General features: G+C 42.9%; 2 protein-coding genes across 3 annotated transcripts; one reads left to right on the plus strand and one right to left on the minus strand.

Annotated features, from left to right (window-relative positions):
* Positions 1-711: 711 nt before the first annotated feature.
* Positions 712-5,348, minus strand: Alg11 (ALG11 alpha-1,2-mannosyltransferase). The gene is made up of 4 exons (XM_075689276.1): positions 5,023-5,348; positions 4,740-4,955; positions 2,750-3,690; positions 712-1,069 (listed from the first exon to the last, which is right to left on the minus strand). Exons 2-4 carry the CDS (start codon positions 4,943-4,945, stop codon positions 789-791), a joined length of 1,428 nt encoding a protein of 475 aa, XP_075545391.1. The 5' UTR covers positions 4,946-4,955; positions 5,023-5,348; the 3' UTR covers positions 712-788.
* A 211-nt stretch (positions 5,349-5,559) lies between these two features.
* Positions 5,560-27,745, plus strand: LOC142579255 (transmembrane protein 184C). Of its 2 annotated transcripts, none has more exons than XM_075689278.1 (9): positions 5,560-6,155; positions 8,762-8,798; positions 8,879-9,084; positions 10,046-10,120; positions 10,231-10,324; positions 11,060-11,172; positions 11,881-11,980; positions 20,170-20,438; positions 26,591-26,729. In XM_075689278.1, exons 1-8 carry the CDS (start codon positions 5,902-5,904, stop codon positions 20,401-20,403), a joined length of 1,113 nt encoding a protein of 370 aa, XP_075545393.1. In that variant the 5' UTR covers positions 5,560-5,901; the 3' UTR covers positions 20,404-20,438; positions 26,591-26,729. The 2 variants fall into 2 exon arrangements, with proteins under 2 accessions (XP_075545393.1, XP_075545392.1); XM_075689277.1 differs by having other exon boundaries at positions 5,561-6,155; positions 20,170-20,344; positions 26,591-27,745.

Genomic DNA, 27,745 nt, shown 5'->3' on the forward strand with positions numbered 1-27,745 from the left:
CATGCCTGAGAACTACACCACAGAGAAACCTGGAGACCCAGGATGTAGGGAGTACCAACCAGTTTAGAAGCTAACTCTTACCAAGGTCCTTAATTACCATAAAGATCGAAATATAGGTAAAAATACTGTGGCAAAAGGACAACCTACATACCGTCTTACATACCTGTCATTATTTTACCAGTTTATACAGTTTTCTTTTTCTAGTATTAAAGCTTGGGGGGTCTATCTATATTCCTGTCCTACCTATATTACGGTCTTTATGACAACAAAAATAGGCTTATGCAGTTTCCTGTATATCCTGGCATATCATATTTGTAAAGCTTTATTTAACAAACATAACTCTGTTATTCCCATGTTCTCAGTCGCAAGCATTGCTACAACAGACACATTTTGTAAATATACACACCAATTTTCTCAAATCATGCAAAGTCATCCTCCCATAGTTTTGTGAACACAGAAACACGTGCGATCACACGTTGTTCGGACATACTTCAACCCACCTGGACTCGCACAAGCTCTAATTCACTGCGCTCAGACTTGCACTTGCTGTGACTCTCCTCAACTCGCTATGACTCGCAGGTTCGTGCTAGTCTGAGCAAGACAACTCGTCAGTTTGCCGACCTATGGTGCCAAGACAGTTTCTTATTGACCCAAAATCGTCCACAGTCTTGCTCACCTATGAGCTGCAAGTATGGCTAACTGCAAGCACGCTCTCCTTGCAAAATAAGGTATTTATTCACCTTAGAATGCGCATATCAAACATTCTAACTGCTGAGGCACAGTAGTCGTTAATTAATTTTTGAAGTCAGAGGCTCTACAGCAGACAGAAAAGACTTGTTAAAAACCTCATCAGAAAACCTTTCTGATGAAAGCCTTGCAGTTTCTCTGGTCTGCCTTCTCTCGTCAGGTACCATTTCCAGAATGGCCCTAAAGGCAGCTGTGTAGCTGGAAACGCTGTCCGCCAGAAATCCAGTGCGCTTGTTGTCATAATCGGTCACAATGTCCATTTTCGGCCCTCCAGAATTGTGGGCCACCACAAGTAGGCCTGCAGCCATGCATTCAACTACACCTGAAATTTGAAAGGAAAAAAAAAAAAAAAAAAAAGACGTGTATCAAGACTAAAATAGCATTGCCCTGTTTAAATTCCTTGAATGAAACTTGATTTCATTACACCGAGCACATTATAAAATAACAGTTACAAGTTGCATGTTGAACATAATCAATGAAAACAAGCACTGCTGAATTTATAGCAACTTGTGTTTTCATTCTAACAACTTTAGAAGATCTTGTACGAACTCGTGCTTTATTGCTTAAATTTTGCAACAAGATTTGCATTGTTCAATAAAGCACTTAACATAATAGCTGAGAAGTTGTGTGCCAGTCTGCATCTTGTAGCAGCTAGCTTCTCGGATGGTGAAGTGCACTTACAGCCATGATTTCTTTTTCTTTTCCATATCAAACCAGGCAAGCAAAGATGCTAAGTGTTCTTATTGAACAATGTAAACCGAAAAATTCTATTTTGCTGCAAAACTTCAACATAAATAAAGCAATGATTACCACAAACTTTTCTTTTAAAAATTAGTAAATACTATTGTATGCTAGAAAGCATAATTTTCACTCAATTTCTAGAGGAACTAAGTGTACGGTCATCCTCATATTTAGCCCAGACAGGCCTTAAAGGCCAACTGCAAGAAAACTCTGGGTGCGTAAAAAGCTTTGTTTCAGATAGTGTAGATATAGAGGAACCTCCGGGCAAAATTTTGCTTAAAATATGAGGGGATGCATCAGGAAAAGCTTGCAAAAGTTGACATTTTTTGATAGCTAAACTGAAAAAGGAAGAAGAAAAAAAAACACCAGGGATTAGGTGTTGCCTGTGGCTGCCCACGGCGCACTGAGAAGCCTCGGAGGTGAAGTGCTGAGGCTTAACACCCGCTAATCACCAGCTGCGTACATCATCTGCTTATGTGCTATTTAAAGGCTGTTAATAGAGAAGTTATACAAGTGCTAGCCCTGCAGCCTTGTCAAAGCTGCTTCAACAGTATAGGCTACTCATTTATAATCAATATCATCTAAACTGAGATATTGTTGCTGTTTGCCTTTAAGTGCTTTTGCTTCTGCTGCAAAGGGTGCTAGAGATTTACAATTGGGATACCTTGAATATGTGAGCCTAATGAGTCTTCTTTCTAGAGCATTTGATGTTTGCTCCATACAGCCTAGTTTGTTAATGGTCGTCATCATCATCATCATCATCATCATCATCATCATCATCAGCCTGGTTATACCCACTGCAGGGCAAAGGCCTCTCCCATACTTCTCCAACTACCCCGGTCATGTACTAATTGTGGTCACGTCGTCCCTGCAAACTTCTTAATCTCATCCGCCCACGTAGCTTTCTGCCGCCCCCTGCTACGCTTCCCTTCCCTTGGAATCCAGTCCGTAACCCTTAATGAACATCGGTTATCTTCCCTCCTCATTACATGTCCTGCCCAGGCCCCCATTTCTTTTTCTTGATTTCATCTAAGATGTCATTAACTCACTGGTAACTCGATGGTAAGCTGCCATATACGTGTCTTCATTGTTCAGGTTAAGCTGACCGCACGACGGCTCTACCTCACTGTTATTTGTCAAAGCAGAATGAGTCTTTGCAAGTTCTTTCTTTTTTCTTTTTCTATAAGCATTCATTGTGTGAGCTGCAAAACATCTAGTGGGTAAACATATACAGTTAGCAATGTAAGCAACACAGACTTACACATTCCAAAGTGCTCATTCCACATGGTGTGAATAGCTGCAGAAGCTCTCTTCATTTCAGACATCAAGTCTGCAAAGGGAGCATTCAGCCTGAACTCCACATTGTCTTCAACACCCATCTCTGCAGCGAGATGCTTGAGCCTGGTGACCCGTTGCTCATCTTCCTGGTTCCTGCAGCCACCTATCATGACAAATCTAATTCTAGAAAACTCTGAGTCGGGTAACTGCTCCTTGAGCTCTACCAGCACTTTCAACTGCAGCTCATGGTCCTTTTCTGGACGAAACTGTGACAAGGAAAGCACTCTGAATTCGGCACTGGACACACTGTCTTTGTCCATTATTGGCAATGCCTTAAAGTCCCCAACGCTGCACGGGGGATACACCAAAACAGTCCGTGTTGGCAACTGCCACAGCTCGAGGATGTGTCCTTTTGTCCAGGTGGAATTCACCATCACAAGGTCTGCGCACCAGCCGCAGTATGCATACAACTTGGCAAATGTGCGGTAGTACAGCAGCTTGATGGGCGTAAGGACTGCACTCCTCGAGATGAGTCCCCTGTTGTTGTGGGCCTGTATTCTCCTTTCAACTGAGCTCAACATGTCTGTGCTGATAGTTGGATAATGTGTGTAGCACATCACCTTGCAACCACCAAAAAACTTGAATATGGGCATTGTGAATGCATAGCCAGTGCTGTCAACGAAAATGGTAGGAACAAAGGTGAGAATGGCTTCCAGACCTAGCATCACTGATCCAAGACTCTGGCCCAGTATAGTGAACACTGGATAGAGTCGTGCTTCAACTAGTGAACGTCTGCGTAGAAACACAAAGTGAACAGCAGACTTGCTGAGCTTGACATTGAAACGCTTTTCAGCATTTTCTATTATCTGGTCCCCGGAAACACCGTGGTCACCTGTATATACAACACACTGATGACTTGGGTATCTGCAAAAACATAAAATAAAATATTCATTGAGAGGGCTCGAAGTCGCCATAAGTGACATTAATTGCAGATAAGTTTTAAGTTTAGCAAGGGTACAAAGCATCATGTCATGCTTCAGCCTGAAAATACATAAAACACAGCCAATGCTGGCATTGTCCCTCTGAAATGTTCGTGTGCTCCTTATTAAGAGGAAGCTTTAGCTCGGGTGCTCCTATCTAAATGCGTGTAAAAGGAGAATTTGTTTTTTTCGGCAACCACTACACCCAATTTGATGAGGTTTCTTGCATTTAAAAACTAAACTTAAAATCTAGTGACTGTTGGTTTCGAATTTCTGATTTAGCGCGTCAATTTTTCGTTAAAAATTTGCAAGTGTCGATAAGTTTCAGAAAACGAAACTGTCAAATTTACAACTCTCTAACTCGGCAAGTAAAAATGATATCACAATTCCATAAATTACATATGATAGTACATCTAAAGCGGACGAAATTGATATGTTACACATCAATCCAAAATAATTCAGTAATATAGAAATACAGCTTTTGCAGAACCCTTGCACATAACGTAACAAATTCACGTAAGATATAAATTGACATTGACTCTGTCCACTTGGAATGGTCTAATGGATGCCGTTTACAGAACCGCGATTTCTGTTCTTGATGCAGAGCTATTTATAAACTTCGTGCGTCTATTTTTTTCGAACTTGCAAATTCTTTAAGATTATTTTAACAACATACAGGCCCTAAATCAAAATACCGATTGTAAATGTCACTAGAATTTAACTTTCTCTCTCAAATGCAACAAATTTTATTAAAATCGGTCCAGGGGTTATCTCAGAAAAGCGCTTTTGCGTGTATTCGAATCGGACGCATCGGAGTTGGGCTGGAGCTAAAGCTTCTTAACGAAAGTTAAAATATGCCTGTATTGTTCTCTCCAGAGATTTCTTGCAGTTAACGATCGAAGGAAAGGAACAAAGGCATGTAGCACTGCAATATGCGACCTATTACTTGTAAAGCGTACAAACTAGTAGACTTGACCATCAAACCATGCGTACTTTTCTTGGATCGCTCGAACCGCTGACCAGAGCACCTTCTCTCCACCTCCGCAGGCATTGGCGTAGGGGTGAAAGAAGCCCCAAGTTTGTGTTGCTTCTCCGAATCTTTGGCGGCTGGTGCGTTTGACTGTCCTTATCCGAAGCCACAGCAAAGGAAGAGCCAAGGGGAGGCACAGGATGAAGAAACAGAGGAGCAGGAATGCCATAGTGCACACTCTGGAAGATCAACAGACCGACACGTCAACGTGACTGCAATCACTCCGTCACAACTATTCAAACTCACCACGTAGCGCGCCCCTACACGGACGATCTATTTGTAAACGCGGGAAAGCTTCTGCTTTCGTTGCACTGTACACAACCGGCAAAATTTGCCATTGGAGTTCAAGTCAAGCAAGAGTGCGCACGGTGTGTGCAGCGTGTGCACACAATCGCCAAGGCGTGAAACAACAGTGAATGCCCGGGGTGAGACCCGAAAACAGAGAAATCGCACAGGTACAAGGTACAGGCATGGACAGACGTATCAGAGCACTTCACGCATACGCCTGCCTGCATACGCGTCAGCGATAGCGGAGAAGGGTAGGCGAGTGGGCACCTCAGGAAGGATGTTCGGACTTGGCTCGTTTCGCTTCAAGGCGGCGCCGGAATGAAGCGAAACTATTAAAAAAAATAGCACCGAGCAAAGTTTCGAAGCAGTTTACATACTTCGGGTTCATCTTAGGCAACACCTTACGTTAAAGCGGGACGTTTAGTGCAATATATTTAAGAAAATTCTGGGTATGAGAAAATTTGATTCAGTCTATCATAGCTCACTGCAGGTCTCTCTCATTTCTCTGCTATGCAACGCACAGACGCGATAATGGCGGTGGGCTTGCAGCTGTGCGCTGTTCGTTGCTCTTTTGCCTTACGTATTTCAGCGCCGATGCTGCTAAGAATATTTGTCTGTAATTGTTAGTGATGGTTTGTGTGATAAATCCTCACTTGATTGTGAACAGAAGAGTGGCTTGTGTGGTCAGTACGACTTGTAGATTGCAGGCCGCGAGCTAACGTGTGACTCAGTCGTCGCGTTTGGGTGGTGTTGCCAGTTATGCGTCATTCTGACGACTCAGATCTACCTAGTGATAACATTTTGTTTATATCGTGCAAAACGTAAGAGGAGAACGCCATGCCCCTTTCGTGGTGCCTCTCAAGATGGAAACTGTGGATACAGTTCGTCGTAGCCCTGGCCTACGGGCTTGTGATCCTCGTCGTGGTGCCACTTATCAGCGTCCAGCTGATGAACAAAGGTGCCAGTGCAGACGTTCAGGCCTGGTTCAGCAGCGGCGTTTTTGTTCTCTTGACCCTTCCCATTACTTTCTGGGAAATAATCCAGCACATACTAAACTACACGAAGCCGCACCTTCAGAAACACATAATTAGGTAGGTGCGCCGTTTCTTGTTTGATGAATTAAACCAGTGTGGGCGGGTGTCGTGTTTACATCGTCTTCATGGCTCCCGACCTTTCTCACTAGCTTCCACCGTAGCTTCAATAGTCTCGCTTCCAGGTTTTATGAAATTAACTGTTCACCCCCACTGCACCCGCTGAATGTAAACATTGAGACTGAACTTTTTAGCTCTTATAAAACGTTCATCGGTCCGAGATGGCACAGTAAAGGAAATATCTGCTACAGTGCTACTATGCTCCGCGTCAATTTATCTGTGCCTCTACTTTCGTTACATCGGCTATAATAACTTTTTTAAACGAGGCGTATTGAATTCTGAGGTCTGGTGTGGCATTTCCTTCGGAATGTGCTTACCACATTTATGTGGCAATCTTGCTGTTCAAGCGACTTGTTTCTCTCCCAAAAGTAGTTTACATCGCAACATACTAGGATAACATCCACCTGCTGGTGAGTTTGCTAGCAAACACTGAACATCTGCATAGCCAAGCGACAAACATTGTCTTAAGCACACAGCAGCCTTTGCGGCACAGTGGTACAAGTGTGTACCACTGTGATGCTGTTCAGGCAGCTGCAGTCAAAGAGTGGTGCTAGTATAGGCCTGTTTTGTTTTTCATGTTGTAATCTATCCTTATATATACCGCATTTATATCTTGCATTCTACGTCAATGCAGCAAGTAAACAAGTGACAATTCCCTGTGGTAATGATCACATGCAGTATCGTTTACTTTTCTAAGGTGAATCCCTCATTTGTATTCTGGCACTGATAGCAGCTTGAAATTTGCGTGACGGCATGCAGAATAATCTTTCATATAGTAGATATAAAAGAAATCATATTGGTCGAGTCTTTCTCATAGTGTTGAAAAAAACCTTGGGGCAGCATCCATTGGAATACAAATTAGGTGTGCCCTTTTACCGTGGTCAGCGCTGTATATGTAATGTACAGTGCCTGGTGTTTGAAATGCGATGCTCGGAGCTTATGGCGGCTGGCACTTTTTGGGCCACCGGTAGGCACTGGAGACACTGATATGATGCATTGTAATATGTGATGAAAGCCAGAGCCATTGTGATGCAATGTCGCTGCATTTGGTCCCCCCTCCATTGGTGCAAGAAGTGCTGGCTGTTATGTGGCCTGTTCATCACGTTGCAATCATGGTGCACTGTACACCATCTTCAGAGAAGCTTTGGAACAGACACCCAATTATGATTTTTTTTAAGGAAAAACCCAGCAAAAAGAATGATGCACACAGGAAGCATACAAGAAGACAGGAAAGAGGCTAGAATACCAGCTGTTTCTGGTCCTCTTTTCCACAGTTGGTAATCCAGCCTCTTTCCTGTCTTTTTGTATGTTTCCTGTGTGCGTTTTTTTTTTTGGAAGGGGGGGGGTGGGACGGCTGGGTTTTTTCTTAAATACAATGCACCAACTATCCCAGCAATGTGTTTTACCAGAATACCAATTATGAGGTTTGACGCTGTAAATCATACTTGTTTTTTTCACAAGCTCGAAATGTGTGCACAAAAGAGTTAAAGAAGAAAAGACAGAAGTACGTCCAGTTGGCTACCTAACAACTATAAACTTTATTGACAGAACAACACACTTCTATCAAGGGAGAGAGAAGAAAGGTTAATGAGAGGGAAGGCTGAGAGGTTGGCTGGAGAAGCATGCCTCTGGCCTCCTTGTGTTAAATGTGTTTGATTCAGTTACACATATGAATTATTGTAAAACTTTTAAGTTATGACAAAAAGTGAATTTGTTTTGTGGGCATGAGTCAGTGAGTGCTACAGTTCAGTAAAATATTGCTGCTTATGGAGTTAGTGGTACAAGTGTGTACCATGTTTTTTCTGGAAAAGATAAATAAACGCTATTTTCTAAAATGTAAACATTTTCGAACCTGTGCTCCCATGTCATTCTCAAGAAGGAAGACGGAAAAATGTGTTAATGCAAATCAGTCATGTTTATTCAAGTGGCTGTCAGCATTCAAGCCAGTATAGTGGCATATTTGCTGTTTTGGAAAGTGTAGCAAATTTAAACGACTCATTTTCATAAAACAATTTGTTATGATAGCAGCGAGGGCATCAGCGCAGGCAATGCCTTGAAGAACTCCATGTCAAGTAACCAGTGACCATGACAGAATGCAGTGATGGCACATAAGTTACCCAATAAATTTGAACTTTTTCTAGCTTTTGAAATGGTGTTGGACTACGTAATTTAAAGGTCCTCTAAGTGAAAGTATTATTTGTTGCTTATACATTGTAACATCTCTCTTTAGCTGCTATGCATATAAATTACCTATCTTGCAGTGATCATCTTTGGCATGAAAGCAAACGAGGGGTGCTTATCTTTGAGAGAATAAAGTAGTGGCTAAGATAATTGCAATGTGTTTTTGTGGCCAATATGTCCTAAACGTTTTACATCATACCTAAAAAATTTAATGCCTGGTGGAGGGATATCAACCTTTTGTTAATGTAGTGAAAATAAGTGGACTTTTGCTTTAAGCTTGCTTCCTTTAATATTTATATTCTCTGAAATAAATTTCAGCAGTGAAGTAACATAGTAGTTCTCATGGTGCTGATTTTTGCTTGCAGAATCCTATGGATGGTACCAATCTATTCGCTCAACTGCGTAAGTACAGTCACTACTAAGGAAGAAATAGTGGCACTGTGATGCATCATTGCATTTTCCCGTTCTTGTCTCTACCGCAGTGGCTTGCTCTGACATGGCCAAAGACTGGAATATACCTTGACACAATTAGGGAGTGCTACGAAGCCTATGTGATATACAACTTCATGGTGTTCCTGTTGAATTTTCTGCACCGAGAGCTGGAAATGGAAATATCTCCAGATGAGCACAGGCCATCTGTAAAGCACATTTTCCCACTCTGCTTTCTCCGGCCCTGCCCTGGTGGCTTGTAAGTCAGCCTTCTCATGTGCAGCATGCTTTCTTCTATGTTTTTCACTGTTTAGAAGGCATAAAAACATTTGTGTTCAGGACTAACTGCTTCTTGCTATCGGTGTCTCTAAGTTGATTGAATGGTGGAATTAATTAATGGGGGTTAAACATATTGAAACTGCATAGTGGGTTGTGAGGGATGTCATAGTGTAGGGGTTACGGATTAATTTGGACCACTTGGAGCTTTTTAATCTTCAACTAAAGCACAATACTATTATCTTTAAAGCAATACCTCAAATATGAGATGCACTACAATTTGGAAAGACCCAAAATCATTTTTGCCCCTGGGGCTGCAACCGTGAAGCATTTTACTCACGGACAAATTTCCCTGGTTGATCATTGACAGCAAATTGCCTCACTGTAAGTTGTTGAGCTACAGAAATAACAATTTTCATGTGTGCTTCACTGCTTCAGTACTTGATAACAGCCTACTGTGAAGCAATTTACTGTTATCGCCACAAAGCTTATCAACTCTTCAGTAACATTACAAATGGGCAAATGCAAACCAATCTTGGATTTCTAAGCTCACGACTGTTTTTAGATTCCATGCCTGCCAACATGCAGCCACAGTAGCCATAGATCTTACCAGTGACTTGGTGCTGAGGAATGAGCTGCTGCGGCACGCATCGGTGTACTTAAATGTGTCTAAACTGCATTTGTTCACTGGTACTTGTGCCATCAAGCAAATCATGTTCTTACCCCTTTGTAAAGGAATCTGCCTCTTCAAAATTTTTTTGAAAAGCTGCTGTTAAAGCTTGGCTGTAGGCTTTTGGTGCTCATTTTCTCATATGATGTTACTGCTGCATGCATGAAAATAGGATTCATGCTAATTTAGCAGTTGTGAATTGTGATGTTTACAGAGCAACACCCATTTGCACATGTTTCTCTGGTAAACCAGAGCTTGTGTTATTTTCTTTTAGGCGCTTTATCAATTCCTGTCGACATGGTATTCTTCAGTACACAGTAATCAGACCAATCACAACAGCATTGGCCCTGTGAGTTCTTAACCTTTTTCATAATATTTTGAAAGATTTTTCATGTGCATTGCAGCATCCTCAAAATTTTTTCCTTTTTGTCTCTGTGTCTCATTTCTCTTTTTTTGCAGCGTAACTGAAATGTTTGGAAAATATGGAGAAGGAAAGTTTGATTTCGGATATGCGTACCCATATATCGTGGTTATAAACAACATATCGCAGTTTGTAAGCATAAGCTTCCTTACTCATTTCTTTTTCTTCTCTGTAGCATGTGTCCTAACATTTGTTACCGGTTGCTTTAAATCACCATGTACATTTGGCACATAAAACCCCACAATTTAATTTTTAATTTTAACTTAACCTTCAAAGAACTGAAGGCAACTCAAAGTCATAATTGCTTTGCAAGTCTGTTCTTATTACTGAATCGTATGTAACGAACAGGTAAAACCAATCTTTATTTAAATGTCTCAGATGCCAGAAGCAGGACCTCCACGTACATGGACAAAGCGATTATGCTTGTTTATGATATGATAACAACTGCTTTTGTTTGCACAAACAGAGAGGTGAGGATGCAACATCGTGTTGTGGTTGCCATGTTTGCTCCACATCCTGGGTTTTCATGGTCATTTCACAGTATTTGAAACACATTTTATGGTGGCTTTTCATCATTTGTGACAACACAACGGCCTTCGTTAAATTGGCGTCAATTTTCTCAAAAGCTGGCTGCAAGAATGTGACCAGACCACTTACGTATACTTCCTCAGGCATCTGACTTCATATTCGGTGCGAATATTTTACGTAAACAGTTGCAAATTAACTTTGAAAATGGTTGAAGCCAACATGCAATACAGAGAGTCTCAGGAGGTTAAATCATACAGTAGGCACTTCCTTTTTGTTCATCATGTGGGCTGTTTTGTGCTGATATCATCCTTTCAACCTGCATGCACTGTTTTTTCACAGATTGCTATGTACAGCCTAGTCTTGTTTTACAAGGCCTATAGGACTGAACTGACACCAATGTCACCAATACCGAAATTTCTGTGCATCAAAGCGGTCGTCTTTTTTTCTTTCTTGTAAGTAAGACTTCCTGTAGTTATATACTGCTTTGTGTAATGAAAGTATTAAAATGTGCAGCAACACCTTGCAAGGTTTATGCTACTCATCATGTACATCTAGTAATGCAGCTAAAAAGGTACTATACAGTGCTTAGTGTTCTCTCGTTCAGATCACACGGACATGAAGAAAAAAAAAATAATTATGAAGGTTCACGTGACATAAATTTAGCTCGAAGCAAATCATGTTTGTTTACTCTCACATTCAAACACAAAAATAATGTTCAAAGGTTTAGAATGCTTTTTGAAGCTAGCTCAGTGTTTTACTTGTGTAAGTTTGAAGTGTATGCGATAACTTCGTTTGAGATAAATCTTGTTCAGATAAGTTCTCTTTTGAACTGAAGAGTTCAGCAACATTTGTTTAGCTTCGTGTAGATTCTGTTCACCTCTGTCAAGATGACTCATGGTAAGACAAAGATCTTCAGTGTCCCTTTACATTCACCCTAACAGGAATTTACCAGTATATTCATGTGCTGCTTGACTGCTCGTAGCTCTGCCAGTGATCATGGTTGGCCCCTTTTAGTAGTTAAGAAACACGACATGCATAGAGTAAAATGTAAGCTTTTGTTGAAATGCAGAGATAGAGTCTTAATGTGATTGGATTAGCTCTAACTCTTTTTGTTTTCTGTATTCCTATAAGATATAAAAACAGTTGTTTTACTTTTTCAGCCAATCAGTGATCATCTCACTGTTGATTTACACGGGCATAGTGTCCCCCTCCTTCTTTAGTGAAAAAGGAACTGCTGGTGATGTGAACAGAGGTCTTCAGGTAAGCATCGTGCCTTTCAGCAAGGTAACTAGGTATAGCAATCTTTTTTAGTTTTCAATCTCAGTGGAACAGCATGTCTAAAAATCATCTAGGTTGTAACACAAGAAAAAAACTGGGCATCTAGTAACCTTCCAAGCTAATCCCTTAACCACAGTGTGCAATACTAGGTCGTCCATGCCCTCAAAATATTTATGAAAAGTAACCAGTCTGAGCTCACTATAATTTGCTAATTAAACTCTTTCTGCAAATGGGTTTATCCATGGCTGTGATTGGTGGAAATTCCACCAGCATTGGTATCAGTGATGCTTTATGAAGATATAACATGGTATTTTCTGAAAATAACATTAAGGCTGGCATCCATGTTTCCATCCTGTTCTACGTACACCCGTGAGCAAAAGTATACGGACCAGGGATTGCGTGATAAAACTAGTTTTCTCTGTCAGTTAATGCAGCTTCAAATGAAAGACTGCAATCTAAACTTGGCATTACGAATTTTCTAGTGTAATCTTCGGTTTCTGTTTATATGTGTTAATTACAAAGAAATCCAGTTTTCAGCGGCCCTGTGGTTCATATACCTTTGCTCACGGGTGTATATACTACTACCTTGTACTTTTGAATATAGGTGTGTGTAGGAGCAGAAAACTAGAAAAAACAAAAACAAATTTGAGTTGTTTGTTTATTGTTTGGATTTAATTGCTCTGAATAGCAAATGTGAGCCCCCAACTCCTTGTTACATTTAGAGAATCCCATATGACCTCGAGGGGAGAATCCTTGGAGCTCTATTCATGTAGCACTGGAGCTACCCGAATAGGGCTCCTAGGAATACCTGGACAATTTTGAGACTCCTCGACAATCTAGAGAAGTATGCAGCTAGCTTAAAAGCAGCAGGCCATTTGTAACCATTGTGCCAGCCATGTGCAAGCAGGACATGCATGACATGCCCATTAGTGAGCCTTCCAAGAGATGACTTGCCTTCATTTCTGGCACTTTTCTTTTTCTTGTTGTTTTCTTTTGCATTTCCTTCATGATGATGATGATGTGTTTTTTGGTGCAAGGGATATTGATTCATTGACTGATTGATTCTTTATTGGTTTATCTCACATACATGTGATGGGAGGCGAAGGGAAAAGCCGTTCAAGGATGGCTTGAGGGAGTCCTTCGCCCCCATACTGGCAAAGACAGCATCAGAGACACATACATTTTATTCATATGGTCATCCACTTTCGCAAAACCATCACATTAAACACAACATTGTCATGCACTTTGACAAAACCTTAAAATTAAACACATCACTAGTCACTGCCCTACATAAGGCATCATGCGTTAACATACGTCGCTTCGCCTCAGCATCAAATGGCAGCACAACATTTCATAACAACATAAGTGTAGTAATAGTGGCATTAAAACAATATAATTAAATAAAATCATAAACTGCTCTAGAGGTCAATGGTAGGCTAAGATAAATGTGTACAAGTCAAACAATTTTACTTTGCGAATATCGATTTGTTTTTCATTATAGTCATTTAGTAGACATGGAAGTTTGTTAAGAAGCATTTGCTGACTGTAGCCAGTGCAACAATATGGAACATTCCATATTTCTGTTGTTCTTGTATTACCGTACATAACGCTTCCTTCAGATGGAGATCTACTAACTCCAAGAAGAGAGAATTATGACAGTCATAGTTAAGGCGATATTCACGCAACAATCTATATTCATATGTGTCTTGTGCTCCAATTATTCAGAATTTCTTAAAGAGCTCCACAGTAGAATGCCACATTGGCACATTCTCAATTATTCTCTAAACTCTTTTTTGCATTACTAATAGTCGCGCGAAGTTCGATTGCGTAGTAATCCCCCAGATCGCATGACAGTAGTTTAGATACGAAGCGAAGAGGGCATTATAGATCAATTTTATTGACTTCGGAATTAAGTAGCAATTTCAGTTCAGAATTCCCGTTATCACACCTAACTTCTGTAGTATCACATTGATATGCGATATTACATATGGCCTAAGAGCACCATGGATTTGCTTCATGAACTCTTACGTCCCTTATGCAGCACTGACAAAGCAATTCAAATGCTATTGGAGTGTAGAAAGAGCATGGCACGGTGCACAAGTACCAATGTTTCGGGCACTGTGTCTCAATCAACGCTGTCCACAGCTGTATGCTGTGACATTATCTGTGTATGGAAAGCACTTGTTATGTAGTGGCTAGATTTCTGGCATGAAAATGCACAATCATTAGTTTAATTCAAGGTCAAATAGCTTTGCTTCCATTACGTCGGGTCATGGCTGAACTAAAATGTGACGAACAAATGCACAAGTGGCCGCGATTGCCCCATCTTCTAAGTCACAGATGCTGTTGCAGTGAAACAATAAGGGGAGGCAAGAAAAGTTATACTGTCCTTATTACTGTTGCCGCAAATGAATGAATAAAAAAAGGCCAATGCTAGGCAAAGTATGACATCACCGAGCTCACTATGTGTAAGTGTTCAAGTGTATCAGGAATCCTGTCTACTTTAATGAATATATTTACAAACATGTAAGTTATGCCATGCAGCCTTTCTTTGTACATCAGTTGATGTGGCTGCCTGTTCTTTAAGCTATGTACTATTATAATAGGGAGTTTTAGAATAGGGGCCCCAATAGTTTGGGGCCCCAGAGAGCTTTGCGGGTGTTAGCGTTGGGGCACGTAGGACTGAAGAGTTTTAGAATAGGGTTTTACGTTTGCGGATAGCGTCTTGTGCTGACAGCGCCACTACGGCGTCAAAGAAAAGCTATTGGAAATAATTAAATAAAATATACCATTTTATGATAGGAATAATAATTTTGACTTGCGTGTATTCGCGTTTAATTACGATTTAGAGGTTATTCTGTAAGCAGCAAACAATTAGTTGCGCTTAGTTTTGAGCAAACCAACTTTACTAGCCTTCACCAGCCAAGCTTAGCCGTGTTAGGCCTACGAACCATAAAATCCACAATCGAATTCAAAATCAGCAGCGTCTAATGAGTCAATCTTCATAACACACGCTAGTTGAGAGAAAGCGATAACCGCAGTCACTTCTCCTAGCTTGCGAACCTCACGCGTTACCGCGAATCGAACCGAGTTTTGTGCTAGGTTAGAGCCGTCGCTTCGATGGGTGAAGCCATGTTTGCCGACGCAAAGCTTTTGGGACCGCTATTTGGGCTCCCGCTAAATCGGTGAAATAGCATTCCCAACGCAAAACCCAAACGGAGTTTGCGCCTTGCGCATGCGCAGTGGCTTCGACGCTATTTCTTTGGGGCCCCAAAAAAAACGTTTGGGGCCCCTATTCTAAAACTCTAATGTCCACACATTTGTCTTCACTTTTTGATTTACAGTCGAACCCACTTATAACGATACTGGTTTTAACAATATATCAGCTATAACAATGAAAAGCTGCTGCACCATCACTTTTTGTATGCTTTTTATGAGAAAATAACTCGCTTACTACAATGTCCCCATGCCACATTATCTGTTATAACGATGAAGTCTGGCTGCGGAGTGTCCGTGCTGAAAGGCAATGGAATACAAAATGTCTGAAAAGAAATAAGAAAAAGGGAAATGCAAGCCGCTGCACGATCACCCGCCACCACAACTGCCACCACGCTCTTCTCACCATGAGAGATGCACTCCAGCCTTACGCGCACGTCTCCCGTCACCTTTCCACCCCTCTGAACATGAATGGGCTGCACCCATAGCTATGCGCCGTGCCACCCTCAGAAACACAAATGAACCGCGCCAACTGCACTGCCAGCGCTGCTTCCAGATCTATGGCTGGGCCCTCACAGTTGGTTCTTTATTCTGTGGCCCTCATTCTGCGAAATTCTGCTAATGGATTAAGTCACTCGTGCTTGTCTTTGTTTGTTGTGTTGAAGTCGTTCCTAACCACGTCATTTCTCAACCTTGTTTGACTTGCCGGTGAAAAGAAAGCGCACTGCATAGATTTGGAAACAAAGTGCTTCTAGCAGATGAGTAATGAATGAATGAAACCACGTTTATTCCACAATAAAATGCACAGAAGATGCTGCGGTGGAAAGGGGAAGGGTGTTATTACAAAAGGGGAAGGGTAAGGCTGCCTCCATTTTATTAACGAACGTCCTGGAGGCAGCTAAGTGGGGGCCGCATGATGCTTGTGGCTGTCGCAGAGCCGATCGCCAACGAGTGGTGCCGCCGGGTCCTGAAAAAACAACAGCAGTGCTCGCCAGAGCTCGATGGCATGGTCCAGAGACGTGGTATCCGGGCAAGCCCAAGTCCGGAGAGAAGAAGGCCAGGGTCCCCGCTGTATGGTGGCCATGGCACGAAGCCTTGGTGGGATGTAGAGGGGTCACTCCCAACAAAGGTGGTTGAGATCAGCACGACATGTGCACATGGAACAGAACCCACTTATGGGTGGTGGTGTGCCACCCCTGTGGAAACGGTTCAACAAGTGAGGAGTAAGGAGGGTGCCTGTCTGAATTCTCCGAAGCAAGACTGACTCTCGCCGTGGGAATACCTTCGGTGGAAGCGACGGTATAGAGAGTGGATTGCCCACTGTTATGAGGTAGGCGGCACGTCATTGTTTGATCGCATGCTTGTCTGCCATCGGGTCTGCTACCTCAGGTGTGGCAGCTAGGAGAGGATGAGTATCGGAGGCCCTGGCTAGCGTGGTAGAGAGATGAGCGCGCGCCAGTCTATGAGCCTTCTCTTTTCTGGGGATACCGCAGTGCGCAGGGACCCAGTGGATGGTAACATCGTGACCGCATTCGCGGAGCAGGCGTGCCTGGTGCCGGATCTTCTGCAGTACGGGATCTGTGTAAATAACATTAGCACATGCCCGATGGGCAGCCTGGGAGTCTGTGTACACATGCTGGTGAACAGGGTCAGTTTGAGACGAAGCGGGTGAGGCGGTTTGAAGTCTCATCACAGCGTACAATGCTCATCTTTTGTGTCTATGTGGTTCCCGAGAACACAAGGAATAAGGCAACTAGGGCACTTGTTGATCTCAGCTTCACCTCCCACTTTAAGAAGATATATCCGCAAGACACCATATTGTTGTGCGGGGACTTTAACGCTCAGCACATCGCCTGGGGATACAACAAATGCAGCCTGCACGGTCGGCGCATCATGTAAGATACCTCGGAGTATGGGCTGCCACTCCTCAACATGCCTCAAGCACACACGAGGCTGTGTTCACCAAGCAGACACATCACCAGATCTTACCTGGAGTACTCGTCCGCAGCTTTTTCGATGGGAGGTGCTGGACGATTGCATGGGGAGCGACCACTTTCCGATCCTCATACGCTTTCGCGCAGGCCATGCCAATCCAAAGATGAAGCCACACGCCACTACACGGCTAAGCCACATAACACACTGGCACAAATACCGCGAGTTACTGCAGCAGCAGTCTCCAGCCAAGAACATTGACCATCTGGTATCACAGCTATGCATAGCGAAGCGAAGAGCCACCAAACACTTACGGGTTCCCTCTGACCACCGAGAGCCTGATAGACATCTGCTTACCTTATGGAATAGAAGGCACCGTATTCTCGCCCAGTACAGGCGGTCTGGTCGCACTGCTCACCAAAAAGCATGGTTGCGCAAAATACAGTGTTTGATCGAAGAATATACGACTATGCTCGCGTCAGACCGCTGGATGGGAATTTGCGAATCCATCGATGGACAGACTCACACGTCCAAGGTTTGGGCCATCCTGCGCTCTCTTCTCGGCCAGCGCAAGACCAACAATGGCGCGGCTCTTGTGGCCCTCCGCGAAGGCATCAGCACTCAGGAACTTGCCGAACAGGCCGCTGAAGTGTTTTTCCCACAGACGTCTCACCCCATCAACACCACATACCAGAAGGATGCACATGCTGAAGATAGTGAACCACTTAACAGCCCCTTCACCATGATCGAGCTGGAGCATGCCTTGCAGCGTGCTAACGTACATAGTGCTCCAGGGGTTGATGAGGTGGGTGTGGCTCATCTACGCAATCTGCCCCTTGAGCACAAGCACGCTCTTCTCGAAGAATTTAATCGAGTCTGGGATACCGGGATACTGCCCTCCACTTGGAAGTTTTGGGTGGTTAAGCCCATTCCTAAGCCTGGTAAACCACCACATACCTTATCCAACCTCCGTCCGATCTCTTTGACCTCGTGTGTCTGTAAAGTAATGGAGAGCATGGTCAACACACGCTTGATGTGGTACCATAAAGATCGCGACCTCTTGTCTCCTACACTGTATGGATTTCGCCGTGGGCTATCAACACAATATGTGCTAGCCCGCCTCAAACAGGACGTCCTCGACTGCAATTCAGTGCACCCACGAGCCGTTGTCACAGTGGATATACGCAAGGCATTTGATGCCGTCCTCATCTAACAGATGAGGCGATCATCGTGAATGTGCTTGCATGGGATAGTGACAGTTATGGCCACGACGGCAGCGCTGACGCTGTAGGGCATGCTGCCTCAACAGCATGCAGAAAGTCCTGTAGATGATTCAGTCCCTCATGGCCTTGTTTTCGCGAGGGACTTTCTGCTTCACTACATGGGGCACCAGGATGCCTTGGAGAAGGATGTCAGCAAGCTTCGCATAAAACAAGCAAGGCTGACAGACATGCAGTTTTTCTTGGGCAAGATAGGGGGAAGTACATGGTGAGATGCTTGTGCCGATCAAGTCCCAGCATTTCTTCTGGATTTCTCAAGCCGAGATGCTGCCGCGGTAACCTTCCCGCATTTTTTACAGGGTGCCTTGTGGCGCCACCAAGGCGATGCTCGGCGGAGCTCGTATGTCACTTGCTGCCCGTGACCCCTCTTTGCAGTTATAGCAGTGCCATTCTTGAACGCCGGCAGCCACGGCTTGTTAACAACATGCGATCAGAGCGTGTAGGAAGCAGAGTTGAACAGTTAAATGAGTCAACACAATCAGAAGCCAGATGGAGGAAGGTGGTGAGGGGAAGAACTAGCCTCCCCGCTATTAAAGTTTTCTCGCAACAGCTACACCATCTGCCATTTTGAATTTTTTGTTTTCATGCAACCTGGTTATAACAATTATCAGTTATAACAATAATATTTTCGTGGCACTTGACTATTGTTATAAGTGGGTTCAACTGTATTACCACTCTTTTCACTAGTGCCTACAGGCCTTGAAAGTATGTATTATAATTAAATAAATACTGTGTGAATATGGCACATATAAAAGCATTGAGCCGCAGCACAGTTTTTCGAGAGTAATGTAATTATCATTTTGTTGAAATGCGCCGGCCACTGGTCATGATAATTCAATTGCACGTAGCATTCCCTGATCGGCCACATCTGCAGAACAGTCTCAAGGGCAATGTTTTGGCAATGGGTTTTGTTGCACATGTAGGCATCGCAATGATTGCCATATTTGCTTGAATCTAATGCACACCAAGTTTTTTGTGTGTTGAAAGTAAAAAAATAATGTGGAGCCCAAATCTTATGTGCACCTGATTTTTTTTTAACACAAAAAGTGTGCATGATTGGTGAAATCATAAAAAAAGTACATGATTTTCTTTCACAGTGTGGAAATTCATTTGCATGTAATGTTCATTGACATCCCTCTCAGTCAGCTAATTACTGTGCTCAATGGACCACAACATGTCATCTTCCTTTCCATTCGTTGTGTTAAATATTGTGTATTCCTAAAACAACTCTATGCAACCATCACAAATGGGACTGTGTCTCACACCTCAACTAACTACCTTGTCAATTCATCCAAAGATACATACATCTCCGGAACATAAAAAACATTTGACATAGTTCTGTTGCTGCTAGCTTAACATCTAAAACAGCTTTTCTGTTGTATGAGGCTTTGTAAGGAAAGCAGCATGTCATCACCACCAGCCTACACAAAAATGTTCTCTGTCGCTATCTTGTGATAACAGTGCCATAGATCTTGGCTTTTACTGTAGGCCTCTTCTAATGCCATGGCTGCAGTGTTGGTTTTGGATTGGATTTTATTGTCCAGTAAGTTCTTGGCCCATTTTCCTTGGAAAAAGTACTTATTAGATTTGGGTAAATACATTTAGAATAATAGGTAAATACAGTTAGAATACATTGAGTGAGTGTGCTGCGCTTGTGTGCTGCACACAGAAATACATTGTGCTTGTACTGGGGATGATGGGCAAAAGTAACAAGAAGCTCTTTTGTTTGCGCACTCCTTTCAGGACTTCCTGATCTGCATAGAGATGTTTGTGGCCGCGGTTGCCCACTACTTTGCCTTCTCACATGTCCCGTACGTGGACCCACACGCGCGGCCCATTCCCTGCTGCCTGTCGTTCATGGCCATGTGGGACGTGTCCGACGTGACGCAGGACGTGTCTGACCATATTAGACATGTCGGTAAGGCGGGCTACTCCCTGCTGCCTCTCATTCATGGCCGCGCGGGACCTCTGACCTGACACAGGATGTATGAGAGGCCGTGCTAGCCATGGCGGTAAGGCAGGCTACTATATGTGCTTTACTCTACCTGGGATGGGCGCATGTACCACACACGCCTCAAGCTAAGGCTGTTCTGTCCCTGCTTTCTCTAGCTGTCTCCTGTCTGCGTGGACTTGGCTGTGTAGTACCCACTGTGGTGAAACTCTGCTGCTACAGCAAATACTAGCTTATGTACAAGAGTAAACCTGACTGTTGCATTTACTTGATCCGAGATAAGTGCATGCTGCTCTTACACGAGGAAGCTATACAGTAATTTGTTAATGGCAACAGTTAATACACTTGTGTGTCACAGAGATGCATGGTGAAGTTACGATGTCACAGAGATGCCTGCGTGGCACATAAGTTCAAGAACAATTCTGAAAACTGGAGCACAGAAATGGAAGTTGTGTGACTAAGAAATGGCTAAACAAAGACAACTAAAACGCTCCTGTGAACTCCATTGCTGGTGAGGTCACTTCTTTCTGCATTTCATTTCGAGATGAATACAGTCTACGTTCGTTACAATGGACCTGTGTACAACAAACTTTCGGATATAATGGACCTTATTTCAACCTTAGTTTGCTCTACCTATTTTATTAATGCAACGAAGTTCGCTTTTACCGGATCGCGCTACAACGGACTATTGGCTGCAGTGGACGACACTAGCTGCAATTTTTTTTTTTTTAATCAGGTGTATAAAACATACTTTTGCCGTGTCGACACGGGCTGACAACTGGCTTGTGAGGGTCAGCCGAAGATCGCGGCTCAATATCACATGTGTAAGATAAGAAGGCGAGACAGAAATGTGCTGTGTTCTCTCACATGCAAGGCACTGAGAGAGGCAAGGGAGAGGGGGTTTCTCTCTGGCAGCTGCTGCTTACGGCGGGGCTGCGTGGCCGCGGTATCTTGAAAGCGATCTGTAATGCGGATGAAGTGTGTGCTTGTGCGGGCCTCATCTTCAAAGCGATCTGCAATGTAGACAAAGTGAGCCCAGTTCCAGTAGCTTCGTGTGTGCTGTGCTTTCGACGTTTAGTTTGCATTGAAGCGAGACAGTACAAAGGTCAATTCACTCGCTGCTGCTGTCGCGCTTCCTCACTCCAACGTTTTGACAGCTACCTTCCACAGTCATCGAGCAAGATAAAACTATTATCCTTACTTAACATAGCTGTCTACTAATTCGCTATTGCAATCGATGCTTCACCTTGCGGGCGAAACTGTGACTTTATTCTGTTCATTTTTTACTTTGGATGTTCGTCACTCACTCTTTGCAGTAACATTGCAATAACATTGTTAGACATTGCAACGAAAGTTTCGGAAGGGAGGCGTTCCGGATATTACGGACTTCGTATAAAACTTTGGTTTTTTGTCGAATTATCAGGGTCCATTGTAATGAGAGTTGACTGTATTTCTTTTTTAAATGCCAGTTTGCCACATAGCATAATAAGGGGCAGCAGAGTTGAGAAATAGGGCTTAAGCTCCAACTCCTCAATGAAAGGCTATGTAGCCAGTTGACAACAGCATATCACAGACACATGGAGGAAGTTGGTATGACATGCTGGCTAAACCTGCCCACTGTGCAACCCTTTAACCAGCACTTATGCAGAGATATAACTGTCTGCTGTCACCAACTTCCAAGTGAAGGCATCATGCATTAGTACTGAAATAAGTCAGCACAGCAGTGAGATGTACTGTGAACATCACTCTCGCTTCTCCCTCAACTACAGAGCTGGAATTAACATGGCCTTGGGAACAAGTGAACATGCTAGTTGCACATTGGCAAAGCCCCTTTAGTTCTCGTTGTTTGAGTTCCTCAACTGACTTTAAATATATTGGTTAGCTAAGCACTGTGCATGGCACTAGTGACAAAAGCTCAACGTTATGTGTCATCACAAGCAACCACTTGCGCTGTCCTCCAGTGCTACCTAGGAGCTGGTATGTAAATAAATCGGAAAAGTATCACACGAGCGTAACTAATGCGACTTCAGTAATTAACTTGCAGTCAAGATATTGTGACACTGCTCACAGGAAGAACACAAAAGAAAGGCAGGTAGGGTGCTTATACTTAATAACAAGACATGATGCCACTATAAGGAAGGGCTACAAGAAGCTTTCATAGTTGTCCTTTGTCTGCATGAATGTCACACCACCCAAAACATTTTCTCTGCTGAAAGACCAGATGGGAATCTCAGAAGCAATGTTTACTGTTCACAACTATGGCAGTCCTCTGTAGTAACATGAATGAGCCATGAATGAGCCACACACACACACAACATTGTAAGGGGACGTATGCTGCACTGGGCAGGTATTTATCGCAACTTTAGTGTATTGGGAGTAAATTTTCGTTTTTACAAATGAAAGTTGTATTTCTGTATGAAAGAATGAGGTGCACGGTACTGTAAAGGACGTTTGTTTTTTTACGCCATAGCAAACAGATGCGAGTTACAATCGAGGGCGCATTAGAATCGAGTAAATATGGTATGCACAAGTGCCGACAATGTGGCCTTGCCCAATGAAAACACTGTGTTTTTTGTGAAGATGGTAAGCCTGTGTTATCCTCACAATTATCAGTTGTGACTGGCTCCACAACTATGATGAAACATGGCAAACAGATGTGCGTTAGAATTGAGGGCACATTAGAATCGAGTTAATATGGTATGCATAAATGCTGACAATGTGGCCTTGCCCATTGCTGATGGCTGCCTCTGTATGCAGCCATCAAGCATAGCCATGGGGAAACAACCCACACGACAGCCAGGCAGCACTGTCCACTGAAAAGTGCAAATCGGGACAGCTCTCTATGAAGTCGTTAATAGAATAGACACCAAATCACAGCTTCTTACTTGTAGATTTGCACCTCTGTCTTGTCCACATGCTCGCATCCCTCTCCATGAAGAATGAGGTCAAGTAGGAGATAAAAGTTACAGCAATATATCAAGACCTGTTCCATGTTCCCCATGATGCTAGTGTTACTACTCAGCGGCCAATACAATTTTGTATTGTCTCGTTTGATATCTGCAACAGCTATTTCCTGTACAATCTTTAGGAATAATATTGCATTAGGGTCATGTAGGGCATGTCATTGCTAACATGCTAGAGCTGTTTGAATGTTTTGTGTGGGTGAGGCAGGTGGTTTTTGAGCGGTGACTGAATGAATTCAACAGTCAAGAATTAGTATTATGTTAAAATCTGTCACCACTGAAGGCACCTCGTGTGGAATTTGACAACTCTGACTTAAGCCAGAGGAAGGCATGGAAAAGGCCAATGTTTTGTCGTAGTAGTGGAGCCAGTCACAACTGATAATTGTGAGGATAACACAGGCTTACCATCTTCACAAAAAACACAATGTTTTCATTGGGCAAGACCACATTGTCGGCATTTATGCATACCATATTTACTCGATTGTAACGTGCATCTGTTTGCCATAACGTAAAAAAACAAACGTCCTTTACAGTACCGTGCACCTCATTCTTTCATACAGAAATACAACTTTCATTTGTAAACAAAAATTTACTCCCAGTACACTAAAGTTGCAATAAATACAAAAAGTCACAGTTTCGCCCGAAAGGTGACATGGCATTGATTGCGATAGCAAATTAGTAGATAGCTATATGACAAGTAAAGATAGTAGTTTTATTGGCCGTATAAACTTTTAAACATTCACTTACTAACTAAATTAACAAGCATGGCATCACGCACGCACAAGCAAATATGAACACGTCTCACTTGGTGACCACGGAAACTCTTTTATCAAAGCGTTGCAGTGAGGAAGTACTGTAGCAGGAGTGAGTGAATTGACCTTTGTGCACCTCTTACTTCAACACAAGCCAAGCAATAAGAATGCAGTGCAGTGCACCTAGATGCGTACACTCTGTCTCCATCGCAGATGATTTCGAGATAGGGGCCGTGTGGCCGCACCATACAAAGCAGCTACCGGAGTAGAACAGCTCTTGTGTTTGTGCTAGTCCCACACAGAAGTTTCGGGAACTCGAACACCTGTGATTGGCCCGATTTCCGTCTGTCTCCGCACACATGATCACTTTCCTTTTAATTGTGGTGTGACATGTCTTCGCCGCCGGTGCTTCCACGCTGACAGAGCAAACGCAGAAAACGGGAATCTACGCAGGAACCTTCGGCAGCTAGACTCGTAGCGCATACGAGGCGGCCATTTTGAAATGTGAATGGCAATGTTGTAATGCAGATTTAGATCGTACTCGATTCTAACACGCACGCAACTTTTGGACGTTGTATTGGAAAAAAAGTGCGCGTCATATTCAAGTAAATATGGTAGTTAATGAAGGGATAGGCCCTGATGGTCTCTTGAGTATGCACCATGCCTTACAATCTGAGTCAGCCATGTAGCTTACAGTAGGAGCTGCCCCTTCTAGTAGATATATCAACTTCTGACCTTGATATCGATGGTCAGAGAGGGATGCAAGCAAGGTGACTCCTTGTTTCCCTACCCAAATGATAGCTACAAAAGGCCTTTGAACTTAGGCCAGCTTTGCAAGCTGGTTGGATCATTGTTTCGTTTTCCAAGCATGTACTCTTCTTCCACCAGCTGCATCTCATTTGTATATGGTGTCAGTGCTTTTGGTTTCCTAGACATTCTCTGTCAGTCACCCCTTCTTTCATCAGCTTCTTCATGTTGATATCTTCGAGATTTTCTTACTGTGAAGTTATAAGCAATGTGATATCCTTTTTTATACAAGTGAGCCAGACAAACTTACTTTAGTAGCCATGACCACTTTGTGTCAGCTTCCATATAGCTGCAGCCACAACAAGTTATAGAAGAAAAAAAACTTAAATAGAATTATTAATCAAGGCAACAGGGAAAACAGATCTGGCAAACATAGTGATTTCTCACCTCCAGCTAGTTATAGTCAATCAGGCATGCAAGTGAGAGAAGCAAAGCACCACATCATGCGGCCTTTCCGCCAGTGACATCACCTGGTGGGGAATTGCACTCTCTGGCCAGAGAGCTGCAGGTTCCAGAGCGCTAGGAATGGCAGAGAGCTAGAGCAGCCAAGATGACTTGGGAGCAACAGTTTGGCTCTTAAGTGGGGATGCAAAATGTTCTTGTAGAAGGACTTGCATGAGGTGGTGGCCTCTTGTACCAAAGGCATTTTCAAAGTTCATAAAAGGCACTGCTGAACGTCTTTAAAGGGCCACTAAAGTGCAGTTCAATTTTAGGTACACATTGTAGACCAAGTCGTGTAGGTGAAGGTAGCACCATTCTGCCAGGTTCCAGGTTTCAAATTTATTAATGAAACGAACAAATAGAGGTGATGTACGATGTCAGGATCATGTGTTAATATTTGTATGGGCTGAAATTTAATGCAATTGCATTTCCTAACATCTTCATAGAATGAGTTGTTATGCCAGCATTTGTATGCACAGTTCTTTTTTTAAAGAGTTGCAATAGTGTACAAGTCACAGCACCAGTTTTCTGAAGTAGTGCTCTAATCCGTAACTTTCTGCCAAAGAACCTCTACAATCATCTGTATCAAAATCGTGTGCATTGTGTGTATCGGAATATTAGTAGCCATGGTTCCACCATTTGCCCACTATTGTTAAAGCAAGACCTTTTACGTCTGCCATGTGATGGAATTACCCAATACTGTTGTTATCGTTCGTAATTGAAAAGATTTATTGTGTTTGAGAATTGAGCTTTAGTCACTGTTGCATCTCGCCACACGTGTGTTCCTTCTGTCATGTTCAGAACCCACTTGGTGAAGTAAATAGGTAGGAACAAAACACTGAGAAGGATAGCCGTTGATGATTATCAAAAGGAGGTGACCTAATCAATGTTTGTGAAACATAAGTTTGTGAAAGATTTGCATTCTGCAGAACTGTTAAAAAACTATTGTCCTCACTTGGAGAAGGGCTTTTGCCACTTCTTCTACTGCGCTTCATCTTATGGTTTTCATAAAGCATATCAAATGTGAACAGACTTGTCAGCTAGTCTTTGAACCGAATGAAACGTACATATAAGTGTAATTTCTAGCCATAAAATGTTGAGAAAAACTGCAGCAACAACAGTAGTGGGCCATTCCTTTTACATGTTATGTTATTGTTCTGCTCATTCAGTTTGATACATCTGTAAAAGCAGAACATAGATTAACACAAGTAGTCTGTTACTCAATGTGCATTCATTTTTACTGTTTACAGGCAACACTGTGAAGAATACAGTCCAACGCAAGCCTGACTACTTCAGCGAGCGAAAACTTCTGCTGGGAAGCTTTTCAGATGATACCTACATTCCGGTGAATGAGCCCGGCGACTTTCTGAACGACAGGCCATCTCGAAGTGGGTATCTGAGCATTGCAGGCAGCTCTACAAATGCACATGTTACTTAGGGTTGCCTTTCCAAAAGTTGGAGATTGGTTATTATGTGATGACAGATTTGTCAGCTGCCTGCCGTTGTTTGTATGGTTGTGCACATAGCAACCGAGAGGATATTGATAATGGTTGCACCATCAGCGAATATCAGAGTTTGACAGTTTTCTTCTTTTTTTATTGGCCAGCCCGGCTGACACTTCAGAGGAAACTGCAGCAGCTTGCTGCCTTCTTGTGCCCCGCAGTTTTCCTTGCGTTTTAGAGACTTCAGGGCAACCAGAGCTTTAATGTATATTTTTTGCCAAGCACACCTGTTTGCTTTGTTACTACTGCTGTGGGGTCCTCCTTTCTCCCTTGTTTCTGCCTAGTTATTAATAACTATTGTGGTGTTACTGCACATATTATTTATGCATTTCTCGGAGCAATTCTAAAGTGGTGTGTGTGTGTGTGTGCAAGTGTAAATGGTAATGTACAGGTTAATCTTGCCTTTCACCAAAGCCCTTTTCATGGAACACTAGTGGCATAAATTCTAATATATTGTGTGTGCAGTGTTTGTACCATTGTAAGTTACCTGACAAAACACACGACATAATTAGCTTTGGCTAGACACAGCCGTACAGCTACTGAGCTTCATGTGGTGTGCAGCGCTAGCCGCATACGAGCTGCTTGATCTTAAGTTTGTTTGATGTGAGAGGAGTTATAGTTTTACTGTTATGCTTTTAGCAGAACTTAGGTAAAATGGTCCTGGCCACTCTGATCTGCTTCGCAGGCACATTTTTGTGCTGCCGAGACTTGTCACTTTGTAATGTGATCTGTTAATTTTACCGCTGGCATCTCTAGTCATCCCAAAATGACCGTGGCATCGTGTATATGGCATGACTGTTCTGAACATTTGCATAAGGAGTGCCTTATTCAGCCACTGTGTGTGAATGCTTGTCACGTATCTCTATTTCTTTGATGTGGAAATAAATTTATTCAACCTTTGTG

The sequence above is a fragment of the Dermacentor variabilis genome, chromosome 4 (assembly GCF_050947875.1).
Source record: "Dermacentor variabilis isolate Ectoservices chromosome 4, ASM5094787v1, whole genome shotgun sequence".
Lineage (NCBI taxonomy): Eukaryota > Metazoa > Arthropoda > Arachnida > Ixodida > Ixodidae > Dermacentor > Dermacentor variabilis.